Genomic DNA, 21,633 nt, shown 5'->3' with positions numbered 1-21,633 from the left:
AGTCCCAAGTGTGGGAACAAACAGTCTGTCCCACGTTAGAGTAAACAAGAATGTTCATAGTCAACAAAGCATGCAGGAGTCATGAGGAAAAATGTACACACACAGTGCCTGTGTGCTGAAGGCAAGTGAAAGCTTGGTAGGGAGGGGGGAGTGTGGTGGGGGTACCTCTACCAGACAGGGGGAGACAAGCCAGGACAGACGGTGAACAGATCGCCAGGTGGAATCCAAGCAGCAGTGCAGTGGGAGTAGGTGTCACACTCACTTGGGACAAGTTTTATTTCTGGAGGAGGCATTTCCTTGCTGCTGCTAAAAGATAATCTATCAATTTAAGTGGAGAGGATTGGAGTGTCTCCACAGGAACAATACCTAGGAGGAAATGACATGGATCTGGTTGAATAATGCCTGTGATGTCCTGTATAACATGATTCACCCTGCCATGAGTTCCTAAGATTATTCAAAGAGGATATTTGCATGGCCATTGTGGATTTTAGAAAATATTCAAATAAAGGCTGTGTTTTGTGTAGGCTTACCCTGGCCTGGCGTTTTGATAACCATGTTAATCTCTCCCAGACAAGGTGACTTTTATTAATCTATTTGCCTGTATTTACCCCCCMAAAATGAAATATGATATTTAGCTGCTATCATAGAGAACTACAAATGCCTGTCTCAAGCTTCACATCACTCACCAAGGCCCATGGTCATCTGGATGAGACTGCCAAATCGAGGCTAAGGTAAGAATCTCCCGGGCTTTTAATAAACATTTAGTCATTCATAAATTGGCTAAAGTTGTTTAAATGGACAATTCTGTTAACTTTCTTGGTCAAGTTTTATATTGAAAAATGCCTGCTATCTAGCTAGCTCATAGTTAGCAACATTAGCCTGGCTAGATGGCTACATTAGCCATCTATTTGACTAGCCATTYAAATAGATGAGAAATTCATAAAAACAAGTTTAACTTTCTTTGGCTTTTATAAACCAACAATCTAGCTTGCTAGCTAACTTAGATGGTGAAGCTAGGGCTAGGCATTCTTGATAATGTTTGTGTCTGGGTGAGTGGTGGGTAGCCTACTTCAAGTACTACATGACTTGTAGCTACCCCAACTAGCTGTATTATTTTAGTCTGGCTTTTTGAGAGGTTTCAGAGATGGACTGATTTGCATCAACTCTTTAGTCAACAGTGTGGTTACTTTACTGCTGGAATCCATTGATATGTTTGCTGTTACCCTCTGGACAGCTGATCATTAGTATTGCTAGCCTAGTAGACAAGGTTATGTAACTTTATTTAGTCCTACCTGTTATGGTGGGTTTTAAATTAATTGGTATTCACACATTTGTTTTTTAGGTAAATTATTGTCATGTTATTGATGCTAAAATTGCAAGCCTTGTTTTTTTTTTGCACTTTCCCTATTCCAGAACCAGTGGGTGTCCCTGAGGCTTACCACCTCTCAATTAGGTAAGCTGTTTCAACCTGGAACACTATTCTCCTGCTTTGGTCTGTTTCAGTCATTGCAGGAAGTCCTGAAGAGCAGGACTGTGTGAAGGGTTTTTATCCCAGCCCAGCTCTAACACCTGACTCATGTTAAATAATCAACATACCGAATCACGGAGATAGACTATGTAAAAAAAAAAAAGTCCCTTCCTTTCAGGCCTGGCACACCCCCACATGTGCATTTGATTTATGGCCGATTAGATAAGATAATCGGGACTGGCAGCTCTAATTAGCCTCTCTCTCTCTGTTAAGATGCTGACATCTTATTTGTAGTAGTTATGTGTGAATATAAGTACATGTAATGCTATGCTATGTACAGATCCAATTTCATAGCTCCATTACCACTGTTGACATGTTTGTACATGTTCCTTTCCTTTAGAAACCACAATGTTCACTTCTGTGTGTGTTAATGTGGGGTGGCGAACTAGAGAATGAAACTCTGGAAATGGACACATCTGCCTGGTTCTTGTCGGACCGCCAGACCAATGTGGAGTCAGCATTAAGGCACTAGTGGGTGAGGGCATCTACAGCCAACCGCTCAGACGGCTCCAGCTAGCTGTTTTTACACGGTCTTTCATTTCGCAGGATTTAGCGACCAACAGTTTTTTTTTCAGGCTATGGTTTGTAATCAGGTATGGGCTGGGCTGGAACAAAAGCTTATACACAGTCCAGGCAATCAGATCTGGAGCAGTCCACCCATGTGTAGACTAATGTACTGGCCCGTGTGGTACAGTCTTTCATATGTGTAGTAGTTTGTTGCATCATATTGCTTAGTTTATCATTTGTTTCAACTTTGAATTCAATCTAAACCACAGATTAACTTCCTCCATTTTGTATAGATGCAGACCCAAAGACACTCAAGTCTCCAGTTGTCCCAGTAATAGTTGATGTACAGGCCTAAGTGACCATACACAATGGACCTACAGCTGGGGTGAGATTATTCCATCATTCACACACAGTAGACCTGGTGTAAACGTGGTCAACAAAATGCTGTCCTCAACGCTTAAATTGTATTGTCTATGGCAAAAATTTTGGAAATGCTGTGATCACTAAGAAATGACATTGAGGGACACACGCTGAGACCCCGAGTATGACTGGACAGATTTGTGACAACGACCTAAAAGGGGTGCAGAAGCACACCAGCACCCCATTTTATGTTTATTCCATGGCCAACCATCCCTCTAGCTACCCCTTATTCCACATCTATGCCTTTTCTGCCTCAACTTCAGACACTTTGGATCTAGGCAAGTCAGATAAGAACAAATTCTTATTTACAATGTTGGCCAAACCCGGGGACGCTGGGCCAATTGTGCGCTGCCCTATGGTACTCCCAATCACGGCCGGATGTAATACAGCCAGGATTTGAACCAGGGACTGTAGTGATGCCTCTTGCACTGAGTTGCAGTGCCTTAGACCACTGCGACACTCGGGAGCCCAGTACGTCCAACCTGCCTCACAACCGCAGACCACGTGTAACCACGCCAGCCCAGGACCTCCACATCTGACTTTTTCATCAGCGAGATTGTCTGAGACCAGCCAGCCGGACASCTGATGAAACTGTGAGTTTGCACAATGGAAGAATTTCTGCACAAACTCTAAGAAACAGTCTCAGGGAAGCTCATCTGCGTGCTCGTTGTCCTCACCAGGGTGTTGACCTGACTGCAGTTTGGCGTCATAACCGATTTCAGTGGGCAAATCCTCACCTTCGTTGGCCACTGGCACACTGGGGAAGTGTGCTCTTCATGAATGAATCACAGGGTTTCAACTGTACCGGGCAGATGGCAGACAGCGTGTATGGTGTYGTGTGGGCGAGTGGTTTGCTGATGTCAACGTTGTAAACAGATCGCCCATGGTGACGGTGGGGTTATAGTATGGGCAGGCATAAGCTACGGACAACAAACACAATTGCATTTTATTGATGGCAATTTCGATGCACAGACATACCGTGATGAGGCCCATTGTTGTGCCATTCATCCGCTTCCATCACCTCATGTTTCAGGATGATAATGCACCTCCCTATGTAGCAAGGATCTGCACACAATTCCTAGAAGCTGAAAATGTCCCTGTTCTAACATGGCCTGCATAATCACCAGACATGTCACCCATTGAGCATGTTTGGGATGCTCTGGATCGACATGTATGACAGCGTGTTCCAATATCCAGCAACTTTGCACTGAAGAGGAGTGGTACAACATTCCATAGGCCACAATCAACAGCCTGATCAACTCTATGCAAAGGAGATGTGTCAWGCTGCATGAGGCTAATGGTGGTCACACCAGATACTGACTGGTTTTCTGATCCATACCCCTACCTTTTTTTAAAGGTATGTGACCAACAGATGCATATCTGTATTCCCAGTCGTGAAATCCATTGATTAGGGTCTAATGAATTTATTTAAATGGACTGATTTCCTTATATGAACTTTAACTCAGTAAAATCTTTCAAAGTGTTGCATTTTATATTTTTGTTCAGTGTATTTGGATTTCTTTAAAACTGTGTCATTGTTGGAGCTCAGGTGTTTGACGTGATTGTTGGGTGACTAGGTGCATTCTTGTCAAATAAATATGCTTATTCATTCATGATTATGGATMAAAAAAATGTATGGATACAAACTTGTACCACTGATCATGACAATGAGGTGAAACTCCTGGACAACTGTTGTGATTGTCCATTCCATACTGTCAATTTTACTTTGACTTGTCCTGTTTTAGGATATGTTGTTTAACATGACAGCGTATTTCTTATTTGATTGGGCGCAATTTAGGTTAGGCTATTTGATCAAACATTTTATTTCTAGCCTGTAGGCTACAGAAAAGGGCCATATACTACATGATCTGCTGCATGATTTATGATCAATATTTTTTTAACGGATGTCTCCAACAGCACCCTGGAGAGGTGCTATTTTGTTCCCCTGTCTTTGACAAAGTGGCCACTGTTTACCGCTGGGTGGCATCAGTGCTTACTTAAAACACCCATATGCCACTGGTTGAGGAAAAAAATCATTTTAGGGGGGCAAAATTGGGTTTTATGTGTTATTGCATCAGAAAATGCCACCCTCGTTAATCTGCCGTCCTAGGTGACCGCCTAATCCTGCCGAATGAGTGAGCTGTCCGTGAGCAAATGTGTCAGCTAGAGATGAGGTGCACGAAGAGTTTGCGGTGGTTTGTAGTCTTCCATGATGCCTACTTGATGCTAATTAGCATTTTCGAATCGGAGACTAAATAGAGCCGAATATATTGATAAAAGTCACCCTGTCCGAGCGAGATTTACAATTATCAAAAACGTCACGCTAGGGTAAGCCTACATGAAACACAGCCCTTATTTGAAGCGTTTCTAAAATCCACAATGGGTCAAATGAATGGTGGAAAAACGATTGGAACCATTTCCGTGTTTGACCGACAGGTTTTATGGGTATTATGATGCGTCCACTGTGGGGCCCAATTACCATATTGCTTACACTGTCAAATCCTCTCGGATCTCCACAAGCGCATAGGGTGTAGGACTGAGGAGTCCATTTGGTATTGATCCCATGTCTCCTCCCTAACAATGGGAGTCGTTGCCTCAAAAGCGGGAAGGCAGGCAAGCGACAAGTTTAGGTCCAAAATACGCCCTTAGAAACGCATTGGGCTTATTTTGGACAGAGTGAAACCAAATATTGTTCTGTGGTGAAACCTCTCGCATCGCCTCTTCCTCTCTGACACGGCCAAGTTTTGCATCCCATAATGCAATAGGAGGCCGTTGAGATCCAGCAGCTGGTGGTGAGTTTCCAAAGCGCCCAAGAGTCAGTAGCAGGCGGCTGACACATCTCTGAATCCATGTGACATTTTACGAACCTTTAAGCGTAAATGCATCAGATAAATATGCTGCTCAAGTGTCTTGCATATCTCTCTAAAGGCCTGTGAGTGTCTACAAGTACCACATTATTCGTTGTTGGAGGATTCCTCCCCCGTCTGCCGGATCGCACCGAACAGGCAATGACAACGGCCTCAGCAACTCCGCAGCAGATGAGAGACCGGCTGCTGCAGGCCATCGATAGTCATAGCAATGTGAGTAGCTAGCTATCTGGACGAATATTTGCAATCTCATWAAAAAAAAACGATATGCCAATTATCCACTGTTAAACGATAGCTAATCATACACGCTTGTGAGTTGACACCTTGCTTGCTAGCTAGCAAGCTTGCTACGCTAACGTTACCGGGCGCCAGCTAGTAAGTTAGCTAAGTTGCTAGCCTGCCCAACAGGGTAACGTTAATGTTTAGCCAGCTAGTTTTAGCATTGGCCAGCCTCTTAAGCTAGCCAGTCACAACTCTCGCAGGTCAAACTGCGGTTGTTTTCACGTTCACCAATACCATATGTTAACGTTAGTTAACTGGGCAGATGGCGAACTAGCTGCAAACTTAAAAACAAGTTCACTTTTGATACGCTGACGTAAAGAATGTCCGACGAAATAGCGTTAGCCTAGCTAGTTTACTTCAAGTTGAAACTTAACTTTTCTCCCATTCCTCGCCCGTCATACGTTGTTGCATAACTTAACTAACGTTAGATAGGTGGTAGCTACTAGCTTACTATGTGCTTTTTAAGCAACGCGGGTGTATTTAGTTACATACACTACCCGTTGCTTTCAATTCTAGTATTGGGTTACACAAAAACAGTCAGTGGGAAACCAGAAGATAAATACAATTCCATTTCAAYTTACTGTGCGCTGGGGGCAGGAGGATCAATATATCTTGGGGAATTTGAGACAAAATCTAAAAGGTTAGTATTGAAGACTTTTTAGGGTGTCTGATAAAAAAAAAAAAACATTTTGACCAATGGGTAAAATGTTAATTGTGTAGATTAAACTTGTCTCCTATCATAGTGACAATACACACAACACTGAACAATAATATAAATGCAGCAATTTAATTTTACTGAATTCATATAAGGAAATCAGTTAATTGAAATAAATTCATTAGGCCCTAATCTATGTATTTCACATTACTTGGAATAAAGATGGGGAGTGGATCAGAAATCCGGTCACCACCGTTTGCCTTATGCAGCGCAACACACCTCCTTTACATAGAGTTGATCGGACTGTTGATTGTGGAATGTTGTCCCGCTCATTTTCAATGGCTGTGCGAAATTGCTGGATATTGGCGGGAGCTGGAACACGCTGTCGTACACGTAGATCCAGCGCCTCCCAAACATGCTCAATGGGTGACGTGTCTGGTGAGTATGCAGGCAATACTCACCAGACATGTCACCCATTGAGCATGTGTGGGAGACCTGGGACTTTTCAGCTTCCAGGAATTGTGCACCTTTCCTTGCGACATAGGGCTGTGCATTATCATGCTCGAACGTGAGGTGATGGCGGCGGATGAATGGCACGACAATGGGCCTCAGGATCTTGTCACTGTGTATTGAAATTGCCATCGGTCGTGCCAGGTTTCCTCCWGACATATCGCTTGGCATTCACGCCAAAGAGTAAAATCTTGGTTTCATCAGACCAGAGAATCTTGTTTCTCATGGTCAGTCCTTTAGGTGCCTTTTGGCAAACTGCAAGCGGGCTGTCTTGTGCCTTTTACTGAGGAGTGGCTTCCATCTGGCCACTGTACCATAAAAGCCTGAAGGTTGTTMTTTTGGAAGGTTCTCCCATCTCCAGAGCAGCTCTGTCAGACTGACGATCGGGTTCTTGGTCACCTCCCTGATCAAGGCTCTTCTCCCCCGATTGCTCAGTTTGGCCGGGTGGCCAGCTCTAGGAAGAGTCTTGGTGGTTCCAAACTTCTTCCATTTAAGAATGATGGAGGCCACTGTGTTCTTGGGGACCTTCAATGCTGCAGAATTGTTTTGGTACCCTTCCGCAGATCTGTGACACAATCCTGTCTCGGAGCTCTACTGACAATTCCTTCGACTTCATGGCTTGTYTTTTTCTCTGACATGCACTGTCAACTGTGGGACCTTATATAGACATGTGTGTGCCTTTCCAAATCATGTCCAATGAATTCAATTTACCCCAGTTGCTCCAATCAAGTTGTAGAAACATTTCAAGGATGATCAATGGAACAGGATCCACCTGAGCTCAATTTCAATTCTCATAGCAAAGGGTCTGACTACTTATGTAAATAAGGTATTTCTGCCTTTTTTTTTTAAATATATAAATTAGCAACAATTTCAAAAAACCTGTTCACTTTGTCCTCTGAACATACGCCTCACAAGTCCTCAACTGGCAGCTTCATTAAATAGTACCCGCTAAAACACCAGTCTCAATGTCAACAGTGAAGAGGCGACTCCGTGGTGCTGGCCTTCGAGGCAGAGTTGCAAAGAAAAAGCCATATCTCAAACTGGCCAATAAAAAKAACACAGACACTGGACAGAGGAACTGCAAAAGGGTTTTCTAATTATCAATTATCCTTTTAAAATTATAAACTTGGATTAGTTAACACAACGTGCCATTGGAACACAAGAGTGATGGTTGCTGATATTGGGCCCCTGTACACCTATGTAGATATTCCACAAAAAATCAGCTGTTTTCAGCTACAATAGTCATTTACAACATTAACAATGTCTACACTGTATTTCTGATCAATTTTGTTACTTTAATATTATTATTATTTTTCAAAAACAAGGACATTTCTAAGTGACCCCAACTTTTGAATGGTAGTGTGTACCAGCAAAGGGTGGCTACTTTTGGTTACTACATGATTCCATATGTTAATTTATAGTTAATGTTTTMACTATTATTCTACAATGTAGAAAATAGTAAAAATATAGAAACCCTGGAATGAGGTGTCAACTTTTTTGACTAGTACTAGATATTTATGTTTTGGAATTTTTACCCCTCATAGGATGGCCAAAATTAGGGTGACTAAATCAATGGAGGCCAGAGAAAAGTGGTAAAAAATCTGGAAAATTGCATTGCGTCAGCTAGGCTAGATTCTGTGCAAGAAATAAGGCTACTGGCTACCTGACAGGCTCCTTTGCCTGTTGAACTTGTCATCTTTCTTCTCGAATCCACAGGACATTTTTATTTTTTTAACCAGGTAGGCCGGTTGAGAACAAGTTCTCATTTACAACTGCGACCTGGCCAAGATAAAGCAAAGCAGTGCGACACAAACAACACAGTTACACATGGGATAAACAAACGTACAGTCAATAACACAATAGAAAAATCTATATACAGTGTGTGCAAATGTAGTAAGATTAGGGAGGTAAGGCAATAAATAGGCCATAGTGGTGAAATWATTACAATTTAGCATTCACACCAGAGTGATAGATGTGCAAGTAGAGATACTGGGGTGCAAAGAGCAAAAATAAATAACAATATGGGTGTGAGGTAGTTGGGTGGGAAGTGTACAGGTGCAGTGATCGGTAAGCTGCTCTGACAGCTGATGCTTAATGTTAGTGAGGGAGATATGTCTCCAGCTTTAGTGATTTTTGCAATTCGTTCCAGTCATTGGCAGCAGAGAACCGGAAGGAAAGGCGGCCAAAGGAGGAGTWGRCTTTGGGGRTGACMRGTGAAATACACCTGCTGGAGTGAGTGCAACRGGTGGGTGTTGCTATGGTAACCAGTGAGCTGAGATAAGATTGGGCTTTACCTAGCAAAGACTTATAGGTGACCTGGAGCCAGTGGGTTTGGCAACGAATATGAAGCGAGGGCCAGCCAACGAGAGCATACAGGTCGCAGTGGTGGGTAGTATATGGGGCTTTGGTGACAAAACGGATGGCACTGTGATAGACGGCATCCAATTTGCTGAGTAGAGTGTTGGAGGCTATTTTGTAAATGACATCGCCAAAGTCATGGATCGGTAGGATAGTCAGTTTTACGAGGGTATGTTTGGCAGCATGAGTGAAGGAGGCTTTGTTGCAAAATAGGAAGCCGATTCTAGATTTAATTTTGGATTGGAGATGCTTAATGTGAGTCTGGAAGGAGAGTTTACAGTCTAACCAGACACCTAGGTATTTGTAGTTGTCCACATATTCTAAGTCAGAACCGTCCAGAGTAGTGATGCTAGTCGAGCGGGTGGGTGCGGGCAGCATCGGTTGAAGAGCATGCATTTAGTTTTACGAGCATTTTAGAGCARTTRGAGGCYACGGAAGGAGTGTTGTAATGGTATTGAAGCTCGTCTGGAGGTTTGACATAAAGCAACAGAGGTAAGATGGATATCGATTTGATGCATGACATGTAGTATTTTAGTATATGCTTTTCATGTTATTCAAAATCATACATTTTTCAAAKATTTCTCACAAGTACAAGAACATCTCTGAAATGTCAATGAAGCGCTGAGAATATGCCAAGCTTTATTTTCCAAGACTTTTACATGCAATTGTTTCTTTTTGCGACCCGTGGAAACCACTTTGACGACGACCACCACAAGAAGAAACCTGAACCTCTGTCMACAGCTCTGCGCTTATTATCGTCTGTATTAGGTTCTCACGTTTTGGAACGTAATAATGAGAAAATCAATGCTTTCACAATGCCTAAAATGCTAGTGGTAGGCACCTTCTCTTTTTTTGGGGGGGGGGGGCACATTAACAGATTTTTCACCTAGTCGGCTCTGGGAATTCGAACCAGGAACCTTTTGTTTACTGGCCTAATGCTCTTAACCGCTAGGCTAAGAGCATTGCCTGGATGAACCCTGCTTAAAGGATGTATAGTCCTAGGCCTATGTTGTAAGTGGGGTTATGGGCCAATTTGAATATATTCCTTTAAGTACACATGTGGAACTGCATAAAAATAACAAATCAAACCATTTTGATCCCAATGTCACAGAAAGACATATATATGAGATTGATCATACAGTGAGGGAAAAAAGTATTTGATCCCCTGCTGATTTTGTACGTTTGCCCACTGACAAAGAAATGATCAGTCTATAATTTTAATGGTAGGTTTATTTGAACAGTGAGAGACAGAATATCAACAACAAAATCCAGAAAAACGCATGTCAAAAATGTTATAAATTGATTTGCATTTTAATGAGGGAAATAAGTATTTGACCCCCTCTCAATCAGAAAGATTTCTGGCTTCCAGGTGTCTTTCATACAGGTAACGAGCTGAGATTAGGAGCACACTCTTAAAGGGAGTGCTCCTAATCTCAGTTTCTTACCTGTATAAAAGACACCTGTCCACAGAAGCAATCAATCAATCAGATTCCAAACTCTCCACCATGGCCAAGACCAAAGAGCTCTCCAAGGATGTCAGGGACAAGATTGTAGATCTACACAAGGCTGGAATGGGCTACAAGACCATTGCCAAGCAGCTTGGTGAGACGGTGACAACAGTTGGTGCGATTATTCGCAAATGGAAGAAACACAAAAGAACTRTCAAACTCCCTCGGCCTGGGACTCCATGCAAGATCTCACCTCGTGGAGTTGCAATGATCATGAGAACGGTGAGGAATCAGCCCAGAACTACACAGGAGGATATTGTCAATGATCTCAAGGCAGCTGGGACCATAGTCACCAAGAAAACAATTGGTAACACACTACGCCGTGAAGGACTGAAATCCTGCAGCGTCCGCAAGGTCCCCCTGCTCARGAAAGCACATATACATGCCCRTCTGAAGTTTGCCAATGAACATCTGAATGATTCAGAGGACAACTGGGTGAACGTGTTGTGGTCAGATGAGACCAAAATGGAGTTCTTTGGCATCAACTCAACTTGCTGTGTTTGRAGGAGGAGGAATGCTGCCTATGACCCCAAGAAACCATCCCCACCGTCAAACATGGMGGTGGAAACATTATGCTTTGGGGGTGTTTTTCTGCTAAGGGGACAGGACAACTTCACCGCATCAAAGGGACGATGGACGGGGCCATGTACCGTCAAATCTTGGGTGAAAACCTCCTTCCCTCAGCCAGGGTATTGAAAATGGGTCATGGATGGGTATTCCAGCATGACAATGACCCAAAACACACGGCCAAGGCAACAAAGGAGTGGCTCAAGAARAAGCAYATTRRSKWSYYSRMKYSRSSWMSYYAGTCTCCAGACCTTAATCCCATAGAAAAWCTGTGGAGGGAGCTGAAGGTTCGAGTTGCCAAACGTCAGCCTCGAAACCTTAATGACTTGAAGAAGATCTGCAAAGAGGAGTGGGACAAAATCCCTCCTGAGATGCGTGCAAACCTGGTGGCCAACTACAAGAAACATCTGACCTCTGTGATTGCCAACAAGGGTTTTGCCACCAAGTACTAAGTCATGTTTTGCAGAGGGGTCAAATACTTATTTCCCTCATTAAAATGCAAATCAATTTATAACATTTTTGACATGCGTTTTTCTGGATTTTGTTGTTGATATTCTGTCTCTCACTGTTCAAATAAACCTACCATTAAAATTACAGACTGATCATTTCTTTGTCAGTGGGCAAATGTACAAAATCAGCAGGGGATCAAATACTTTTTTCCCTCACTGTATACCGTGGTTTTTGGAAATGCCCACAGGATGGTATTTCTGTACCGTTCAAACCTATTTATTTGAAGTTTTTCAATAAATGTTCATAGTTGTAGCTACTTAAGTAAATACCTGCAGCCAACTTGTGCAATACATTAGGAGATAAAGCAGTTTGCGCTCTTTCACCGGCCACATTATTTAACATTAAGAAGCGTACCGTAGTTCTCCAGAACAGTTAAGCCAGCAAATTTCTTGTGCCCATTTTATGAAGCAATTTTATCCAATAATGTATTTCTGTATATTTTTGCTTTAGGACATTTATATAAACATTTATAAATACATTTAGTTCAGCTGGAAAGTTGTAAGCTTTCAAAGTTTTGAATAGAAAAGGCCATTCAAGACTGTCTAAAGCCTTTTCTGCATCAACAGCCATTATTGATATGTCTTGTTTTTTTGTGTATGGTATTAAACTGAAACATGTATTTGTTTGAGTGTCTAATTTTAGTAAACCCTGTATGTATCAAGTCTAAGACTTTGACCATTCTATTGCTTATGAGCGTAGTTATTATTGTRTTGTCACAGGGTGTCCTATTCACTGTTTCTTATGGATACCGATACCTAAGTTTTATATATGCAACAAGCTACTGTCCATGGCTGGCTRGCTAGCTAGCTAACCTGTTTTAAACCAGTGGTCACCAACTGGGTGATCGACTGGTCGATCTCCAAGTCATTCCTTGTSGAGCACCAAACATTTCTGTAAAAAACCCAACGATAAAGCCTTACGTTCCTATTTTTGTCATTTGTTTCACGCTGTGGGTGGTATTTGCACTTGATTCAGAAGCCCCAGTGCCATGAAGGCAAAGTCTTCCCATTTTGAACCTACTTCATGTGTCTGAAGGTAGAACTCCACCTACCCGGCAGGCCCAGAGGTAAAATCAAGTGCACCTTTAGGCCTATCGCTGGCCTATCAGCTCAGATCACCATGTCTGCAGTTTGTTTGAGCCATAGACTCTAGAAAGAAGACTAGAGCATACAGCAAAGTTGATAGTGAGATTTCAAAGCTTTTAAAACCATGACTAGAGCGAATCAACAAATACAGTATGGTTTTGAGTGAKCTCATGTTTAAATTGTTATTCAGCACTGTCAACACTTTGTGCATTTTTTGRGCTTATAAAAGTATTGAACATTCGCTCTACTTCCCCTCACTCTACAACCAGCACTGCAGCTGTAATGATTGAGTAGCAAAGTGTTTCGGTAAGCTTGCGTTATTATTAACGGCTTGTGTCATTTAATATYGYGGGATATTTCACTTTCTCTGGTCATAGGAGTAACAACATGAATTGGTGTATGATGCAGATATGAGGTTCGCCGTTAGCTGGAATACGATGTCCCCTTTCCTCAGCGGGAGGGAGTGCGGCAGGACAGTGAGGCAGCCTTGCTGCTGTGCTCTCTCCCCCCTCTGACCATCAGATGAAGGCCATCAGTCCAGTACAATTTTAAAATGCTAATTATTATGCTCAGCTGTGCAAATGATCTGTTACCAGTTTGATTATGTACCTCAAATTCGTTAATATAATTTTAAAATGGTCTGAGAACAACATTGGAAGGTCAATTCAAGCATAGCCAATATACACTGATAATGTATTGGGCCTGTACCCTACTGCCCAAACCTCATTGCTACAAAACTGTTTTTTTTTTTAATAGGTTCATGTTGCACAGGCTTATGTTTAAGTCATGTTTGAAAAATACATCTCAGCTTGCGTTTTGACTCTGATCTTGACTCAAAAGTTTGGTGAGCACTGTTTTTAAATAATTGCTAGACTGCTTGTTAGACAGTTAATAGCCAGCATAGCGTTTAGCTCTAGCAAGGTAGTAGGCCAGCCAGCAAGCCAACCGTTGATAACTTAGCTGTTACTTCTAACTAGCTTAGTAACTCTGTGCTGAAAATCTGTGTTCTGATCATCCCTTTTGCTCCTTCCAGCAGATTCACAATATGGTGGCAGTATTAGAAGTTATCACATACTTGGAGAAATTCCCTATCACCAAAGAAGCACTTGAGGTAAGACCCAAAGCTTTTTAAGTGCTTTAATTGTTGCCTGTGACAACGATTTTGGTATTCTTAAAAGGATCATTTGGGATTTTGGCAACTTAGCCCTTTTTTATCTATTTTGCTAGTATTGGCTTGTTTTTTTTTGCTAGCTCCAACTTCCTTCATACTGGACACATAGACATAGAAATGGGATCCACAAGTTCATCTGACTCTGGGCCTCATTGACAAAATCCAAAAGTATCCCTTTAACAACTTTTTATTTGAATTACCAATTTAGGAAACCCGATTGGGGAAACTGATCAATGACGTGAGGAAGGAGACCAAGGATAAAGACCTTGCCAAGCGTGCCAAGAAGCTTTTGCGGAGCTGGCAGAAATTGATCGACCCAGGGCAAAATGAGACTCCATCGCGGGGGGCAGTAAGTGTCTCGGGCTCTGCCAATGGCAGTGCCCACCCCTGTCGGACTCACGTTCCACCCACTGACGTAACCCTGGCAGGCAAAGGTGTCCAAGAGGTCAAAACCAGAAATGACGTCCACAACACCTACTCGCCCAAAGCGGAGAAGTCAAGCAGCAGGAAGCGTAGAGGGGAGCAAAAGGACAGTGTGCACTTACCGGCCAAAACCTCCAAGATGTCCCCCAACGAGCAGATGCACAACTCCACTCCGCCACCTCCCACAAATGGGATTGCAGGTAACCCCGAGGCTCCCCAAGACCTAGAGGCTACCCCTTCGCCGGACAGGGCCCGGACAGAGCACATTGAGAATGAAAAACACAGTAGAATCCCTGTCAATGCTGTCAAACCTCACCCCAGCTCCCCGGGCCTTGCCAAACTACCTAGCACTTCCTCTTTACTCAAGACTGCTGTGTTGCAGCAGCAAGCAAGGCTGGACGAAGGAGGGGGGCAGTATCTGACCAAAAGCCTCCGCTGCCTCTCAAGTCCACGGACTATGAAGCAAGAGACTATGTCCAAGCACTCTTCAACATATGCACCAAAAGGGACTATCCCAAGCCCAGCTCGGAGTCCTCGCTTGCCTTCGTCCCAGCCTTTAATGTCCCCAGCCCAAGTGTCTCATGTGAATGGGCCGCCACCCCCTGCACATAGGGCCTCACTGCACTGGCCTGGCTCCTCAGAGGCCACCACCAATCCCCCACACAGCACTGCAACACTGGAACCTCCGCCTGTCTTCCTTCCCACCACCCATCCCGCCCCACAAAACTCTGAGAGCGCAGAACTCCACAGACCCACCCCCTCCTCCTCTGTAGTGGTGGTCAAGGCTGAGGCAGAAGTCTCTGCCTCCAGCTCGGACCGCAAAAAGAGGAAGAAGTACAGGTCCAGGGACTACTCTGTCAACCTGCAGGGGCAGGACACGGAGGACAAAACAAAGCCTGTGCGGTTAAAAGAACGCAGGCTAACATTTGACCCTGTGACTGGACAGATCAAGTCCATGGTACATAAAGAACCCTGTCAGGTGGAGGAACCCCCAATGCCACCTCCCCCTGAGCCCCAGCAGAGAACTGATCTGCATCCGCAGCAGCCTCCCGCTCCCACCCCCAGCCCCTTCCAACAGACTAACTGGAAAGAGCTGTCCCGAAACGAGATCATCCAGTCCTACCTAAACCTTCAGAGCAAYGTGCTCACATCCTCGAGGGTCCAGGCCCCCGGCGCGCACTTTTTCATGTCAGAATACCTGAAACGGGAGGAGAGCGATCTCAGGGAGGCGAGGCGAGGAGTCCACGTCTTGCAGCTGGACAGCTCGGTAAYGGACACACCTGGAGTGAGCCGGGAGGTGACCGACAAGGACCTCCACAGAGTACATACGGAGCACTGGCAAGGGGTAAATGGTTGTTATGACACCAAGGGCACTTGGTACGACTGGACGGAGTGTATATCGTTGGACCCACATGGGGACGAGAGCAAACTGAACATCCTGCCATATATTTGCCTAGACTGAGATGGGGTGTCTGTCCCAAGTTTGTCAAAGGGCTGTTTCAGTTCTGTTTTTCAAAAATAAAAAGTTGCAGGAAAGATGTGCCCGTTTGCAGAGTGCTGCTACTAACAATTAATTGCAAACTAGGGTTCTAGTGTAGGGTTGGCTGGAGTGTAGCTTTCGAGTTACGTGCTCAGAGGGTGTTGAAAGCGTTCATCTAGCACAGTTCAAGCCGAACGTGTCCAGCGAGTGGAATATTGACACCTATTTGGGAGTTACAAGAAGCTTTATGTGACATATACAAAAATAAATTATACAATTTCTTATCATGTATGCATCTATTTATTTGACCTTTTCAGTTTTTTTGGGAGGTTTATGGTACGATGTACAAAACCTGTAGAGCTTTTCTGTTTGCATCACATACTGTTGACCTGTTCTGCAATGCAAAAGAGGCATAACATTGTTTTACACATTCTTTTGTTTTTGGTTGGCCGATACATGTTAGCGATCCAACGTTCCATACTCCACCCATCATCTTCTCTCCTCACCACTCTGATGTACACATGCCATCATGTGTTTCTTCCCGGAGGAAGTTCAACAGAAATGTGCCTCCTTTTGTTCAATCAACAAAGTATTTTCAGACGTCTTTTGTTTTTCCATTTACTTATCCCCCAACAATCCTCACCCAGGCAGAAAATGTTGAAACAGAGGGTACTAATACAACTGTGAGGACAAGAAAATAAGTAATTGTTTGTATGCTGGAACTATACTTGTTAACATTCCTTTAGCTATCGTTTTGGCTTATGAAATTTAATCAGGAGACTTTCAAAGTTGAACAGCCTTAATGAATATACAGAAATGAGACCTTTCTATTTAGTTTGCAGAGGCAGGCATCTTCTGTAATTTCATCATTTACATTAAGGTATATGTAGATACAAACAAAACACCTGCAAGGTCCACATTTTTGACAGTCTCAATTTCCCTCCAATCTTTCAAGGGTTTGTATTGCAGGAATGTTCTACTCATTGAGAAGCGTGCGTGATGGTTAATGAACAAGTGTCGTTTCTTTTGCTATTTTGTTGAAAACTACAAACTTGGAGAGAGCGCCTTAACGTTTTCCATGTGACAATTCAGAGAAGTAGTTTATTTTTTATTTTTGTTATTCTCATCTTGCATTGCCACGGTTCTCCACATATGGCATGACTTCAGATKGGGTAAGGTCAGACTGTGCGCCGCTACATTCATCCCTACCAATGTGCCTTTTTGATGTCAAATCTGGATTTGCTTTCGCATAACACTCCTGTCCTTGGAACTAGGTTTGTGTGTGGCAATTCCATGTCCGATGATGCTGGATTATGCACCATCTTTTTTTTCCTRAGCAATGGTCCTTAGTGAACACTGATCCAGAATGGGTAAATTGCAGACAATGAGGCATCACTCAAACACAGCTCGCAATAAAGAAATGCTAAAGATTGATTGTGGATCTGGTCAGTTTGACTGGGACATCTTTATTTGTTCAGTGTTTAACATCTCATTTGTTTGAAAAATAAAGTGATCTAAACCCTATGCACAGTTTTCTCATTTGCGATAAGACTTCATTCTTACGCAATATAAACCCAGATGTTTTTGTATTGTATTCATGATGGGGTTATTAACAGGTCAATGTTGGCTTTAATATTGTACATACAATGATGTATGTCTACAGTATGTAGGTACATTACTCCTTTGGTTTCCATTGTGTGTTCTCAGTGAATCCTCATGGGGGAGCACTTGGTCCAAAATGCAGTATAGCTGCAGTTCAAATGCAGTACACTAGTTATTCTGCAGTTACTGTGTCCAAAATACCTCAGTCAACTGCAGATTCAAAATGGCAGTCTTTTTTTGTAAGAATTGCTTTGTATCTTTTAATTGCAAAGGGGTGTCTTTCACTTGAGTGGTTCGCTCTTCATTGTTATGACAAACCGCAACAACTATGAACACACTTTTTCCCTCCTGATAAGATAACCAAGTCTACATGCATTTCAGAACATCTCAGKGCGGAACCCTTCCCATCAACACATGACTAAGCTGCTCAGTGCACTTTTACCTCACCTGGKGCCTCATTTATGAATGTTGCGTATGTACAAAATATACCCCAAAAYGTGCGCCAGTTTTCCTAAGAAAGTTGGCATTTATAAAAACACCTTGGTGGGAGAATCTCAATTGCATACTCCTTTAATGGGCGTGAAATTGTAAGATATTAGTTGTTAGACATTACTGCACTGTTGGAGCTAGCAACACAATTTCACTAACATCTGCTAAACATGTGTATGTGACCAATACAATTTTATTTTATTTAAAACCCATAGCTGAATGGCTTCAGACTGAGCATTTCTCACTGGAAATTGCTGCTGACTTTGAACATAGCTTAGGGTTAGGGTATTTAATTAATGTCAGACTTTCCTATGTCACTATTCCCAACCTCTTATAAATAAACAATTTTAAAGGTGATATAACTTGTTTAATTATTATAGGGCTGTGAAACTCATAGCCGAATGACTTCAGACTGAGCATTTCTCACCATTTATTTACGGAGAGCAATTTCCGTTTTATAACCGGTAATGTGAAGTGAAGTGAAGCCTTGTATTAAATGTATTATAAATAAAATTGCGTAATGTAGGCTCAACAAAATATGAAATGCGTTATGAAGAAAATTGTGTAGGCCTACTGTTGCAAAAATGTGTGACTTTCCACACAAATTAAGCCACACAAAAATGCATGAAATCTACTGAAATACTTTTATTTTTTTTGTAAATTATTTTTCAAAATTACCCCTCAATTTCACGATATCCAATTGGTAGTTACGGTCTTGTCCCATCGCTGCAACTCCTGTATRGAGAGGTGAAGGTTGAGAGCCATGCGTCCTCAGAAACATGACCCTGCCAAGCCGCACTGCTTCTTGACACACTGCTCTCTTAACCCCGAAGTCAGCCGCACCAATGTGTCGGAGGAAACACTGTCCAACTGGCAACGTGTCAGCGTGCATGCACCCGGCCTGCACGGGAGTCGCTACAGCGATGGGACAAGGACATCCCGGCCGGCCAAAACCTCCCCTAACCTGGATGACGCTGGGCCAATTGTGCGCCGGCTCACGGGTCTCCCGGTCACAGCCGGCTGTGACACAGCCCAGGATCGAACCCGGATCTTTAGTCAATCAAATATATTTATAAAGTCCTTTTTACATCAGCAGATGTCACAAAGTGCTATACAGAAACTCAGCCTACAACCCAAATAGCAAGCAATGCAGATGTAGAAGCACGGTGTCTAGGAAAAACTCCCTAGAAAGGCAGGAACCCAGGAAGAAACTGGGTTGCCAGTCCTCTTCTGGCTGTGCCGGGTGGAGATTATAAGAGTACATGGCCATTTAAGGCCAGATTGTTCAAGATATTCAAATGTTCATAGATGACCAGCAGGGTCAAATAATAATCAGTAGTTGTAAAGGATGCAACAGGTCAGCACCTCAGGAGTAAACGTCAGTTGGCTTTCCATAGCCGAGCATTCAGAGGTCGAGACAGCAGGTGCGGTAGAGATCAGGGTCAGGGTTCCCTAGCAGCAGACAGAACAGTTGCAACTTAAGCAGCAGAATGACCAGTTGGACTGGGGACAGGCAAGGGTCATCAGGCCAGGTAGTCCTGCGGCATGATCCTAGGGCTCAGGTCTTCTGGGAGGGGAATGAGAGAGGGAGAGGAAGAAAATTAGAGGGAGCATACTGTAATTTACACAGGACACCAGATATAACAGACTGACCCTAGCCCCCTGGCACAAAGATAATTGCAGCATAGATACTGGAGACGGGGTGGGTCGAGGGACCCTGTGGCCCCGTCCGATGATACTCCTGGACAGGGACAATCAGGAAGGATATAACCCCACCCACTATGCCAAAGCACAGCCCCCACACCACTAGAGGGATATCAACAGACCAACAACTTATTACCCTGAGACAAGGCTGAGAATAGCCCATGAAGATCTCCTCCACCGCACAAGCCTGAGGGAGCAGAACCGGACAGGAAGATCACGTCTGTGACTCAACCCACTCAAGTGACGCACCCCTCATAGGGATGGCATGGAAGAGCACTAGTAAGCCAGTGACTCAGCCCCTGTAATAGGGTCAGAGGCAGAGAATCCCAGTGGAGAGAGGGGAGCCGGCCAGGCAGAGACAGCAAGGGCGGTTCGTCGCTCCCGTGCCTTGCCGTTCATAGGTAGGAACAAGCCAATGTAATGCTTTGTTGGTTAGCAGTAAAACCTTGAAATGTTTTTATTTTATTTATTTTACCTTTATTTAACCAGGTAGGCCCATTGAGAACAATTTCTCCTTTACAACTGCAACCTGGCCAAGATAAAGCAAAGCAGTGCAACACGAACAACACAGTTACACATGGAATAAACAAACATACAGTCAATAACAATAGAAAAGTCTATATACAGTGTGTGCAAATGAGGTAAGATAAGGGAGGTAAGGCAATAAATAGGCCATAGTGGTGAAATAATTACAATTTAGCAATTAAACACTGGAGTGAAAGATGTGCAGACGATGAATGTGTAAGTAGAGATACTGGGGTGCAAAGGAGGGAAAAAAACAACAGTATGAGGATGAGGTAGTTGGATGGCCGATATACAGACGGGCTATGTACAGGTGCAGTGATCTGTGAGCTGCTCTGAGTGCTGGTGCTTAAAGCTAGTGAGGGAGATATGAGTCTCCAGTGATTTTTGCAATTCGTTCCAGTCATTAGCAGCAGAAAACTGGAAGGAAAGGAGGCCAAAGTAGGAATTGGCTTTGGGGGTGACCAGAGAGATATACCTGCTGGAGAGCATGCTAAATGGATGGCACTGTGACAGACTGCATCCAATTTGCTGAGTAGAGTGTTGGAGGCTATTTTGTAAATGACATCGCCGAAGTCAAGGATCAGTAGGTAGGATAGTCAGTTTTACGAGGGTGTGTTTGGCAGCATGAGTGAAGGATGCTTTGTTGTGAAATAGGAAGCTGATTCTAGATTTCATTTTGGATTGGAGATGCTTAATGTGAGTCTGGAAGGAGAGTTTACAATCTAACCAGACACCTAGGTATTTGTAGTTGTTCACATATTCTAGGTCAGAACCGTCCAGTGTAGTGATGCTAGACGGGCGGTCAGGTGCGGGCAGCGATCGGTTGAAGAGCATGCATTTAGTTTTACTTGCATTTAAGTGCAGTTGGAGGCCACGGAAGGAGAGTTGTAATGGCATTGAAGCTCGTCTGGAGGTTAGTTAACACAGTGTCCAAAGAAGGGCCAGAAGTATACAGAATGGTGTTGTCTGCGTAGAGGTGGATCAGAAAATCACCAGCAGCAAGATGTATATCATTGATGTATACAGAGAAAAAAGCCAGTCGATGTGGTGTTTGAGTCGAAAGCCTTGGCCAGGTCGATGAATACAGCTGCACAGTATTGTCTCTTATCAATGACGGTTATGATATCGTTTAGGAACTTGAGCGTGGCTGAGGTGCACCCGTGACCAGCTCGGAAACCAGATTGCATAGCGGAGAAGGTACGGTGGGATTCAAAATAGTCAGTGATCTGTTTGTTAACTTGGCTTTCGAAGACCTTAGAAAGGCAGGGTAGGATAGATATAGGTCTGTAACAGTTTGGGTCTAGTCTCTCCCCCTTTGAAGAGGGGGATGACCGCGGCAGCTTTCCAATCTTTGGGGATCTCAGACGATACGAAAGAGAGGGTGAACAGACTAGTAATAGGGGTTGCAACAATTGCGGAGGATCATTTTAGGAAGAGAGGGT

The 21,633-nt window shown here is 43.5% G+C and overlaps 1 protein-coding gene across 2 annotated transcripts; it reads left to right on the top strand.

The window, feature by feature from the left end:
- Positions 1-4,899: 4,899 nt before the first annotated feature.
- On the top strand, positions 4,900-17,395 carry crsp7 (cofactor required for Sp1 transcriptional activation, subunit 7). 2 transcript variants are annotated; one of them, XM_023977822.1, is made up of 4 exons: positions 4,900-5,247; positions 5,384-5,535; positions 13,834-13,908; positions 14,177-17,395. In XM_023977822.1, exons 2-4 carry the CDS (start codon positions 5,464-5,466, stop codon positions 15,851-15,853), a joined length of 1,824 nt encoding a protein of 607 aa, XP_023833590.1. In that variant the 5' UTR covers positions 4,900-5,247; positions 5,384-5,463; the 3' UTR covers positions 15,854-17,395. The 2 variants fall into 2 exon arrangements, with proteins under 2 accessions (XP_023833590.1, XP_023833589.1); XM_023977821.1 differs by having other exon boundaries at positions 13,831-13,908.
- Positions 17,396-21,633: the final 4,238 nt, after the last annotated feature.

This window comes from Salvelinus sp. IW2-2015, linkage group LG32 (assembly GCF_002910315.2).
Source record: "Salvelinus sp. IW2-2015 linkage group LG32, ASM291031v2, whole genome shotgun sequence".
Lineage (NCBI taxonomy): Eukaryota > Metazoa > Chordata > Actinopteri > Salmoniformes > Salmonidae > Salvelinus > Salvelinus sp. IW2-2015.
This window is presented reverse-complemented; position numbering and strand designations above follow the sequence as displayed.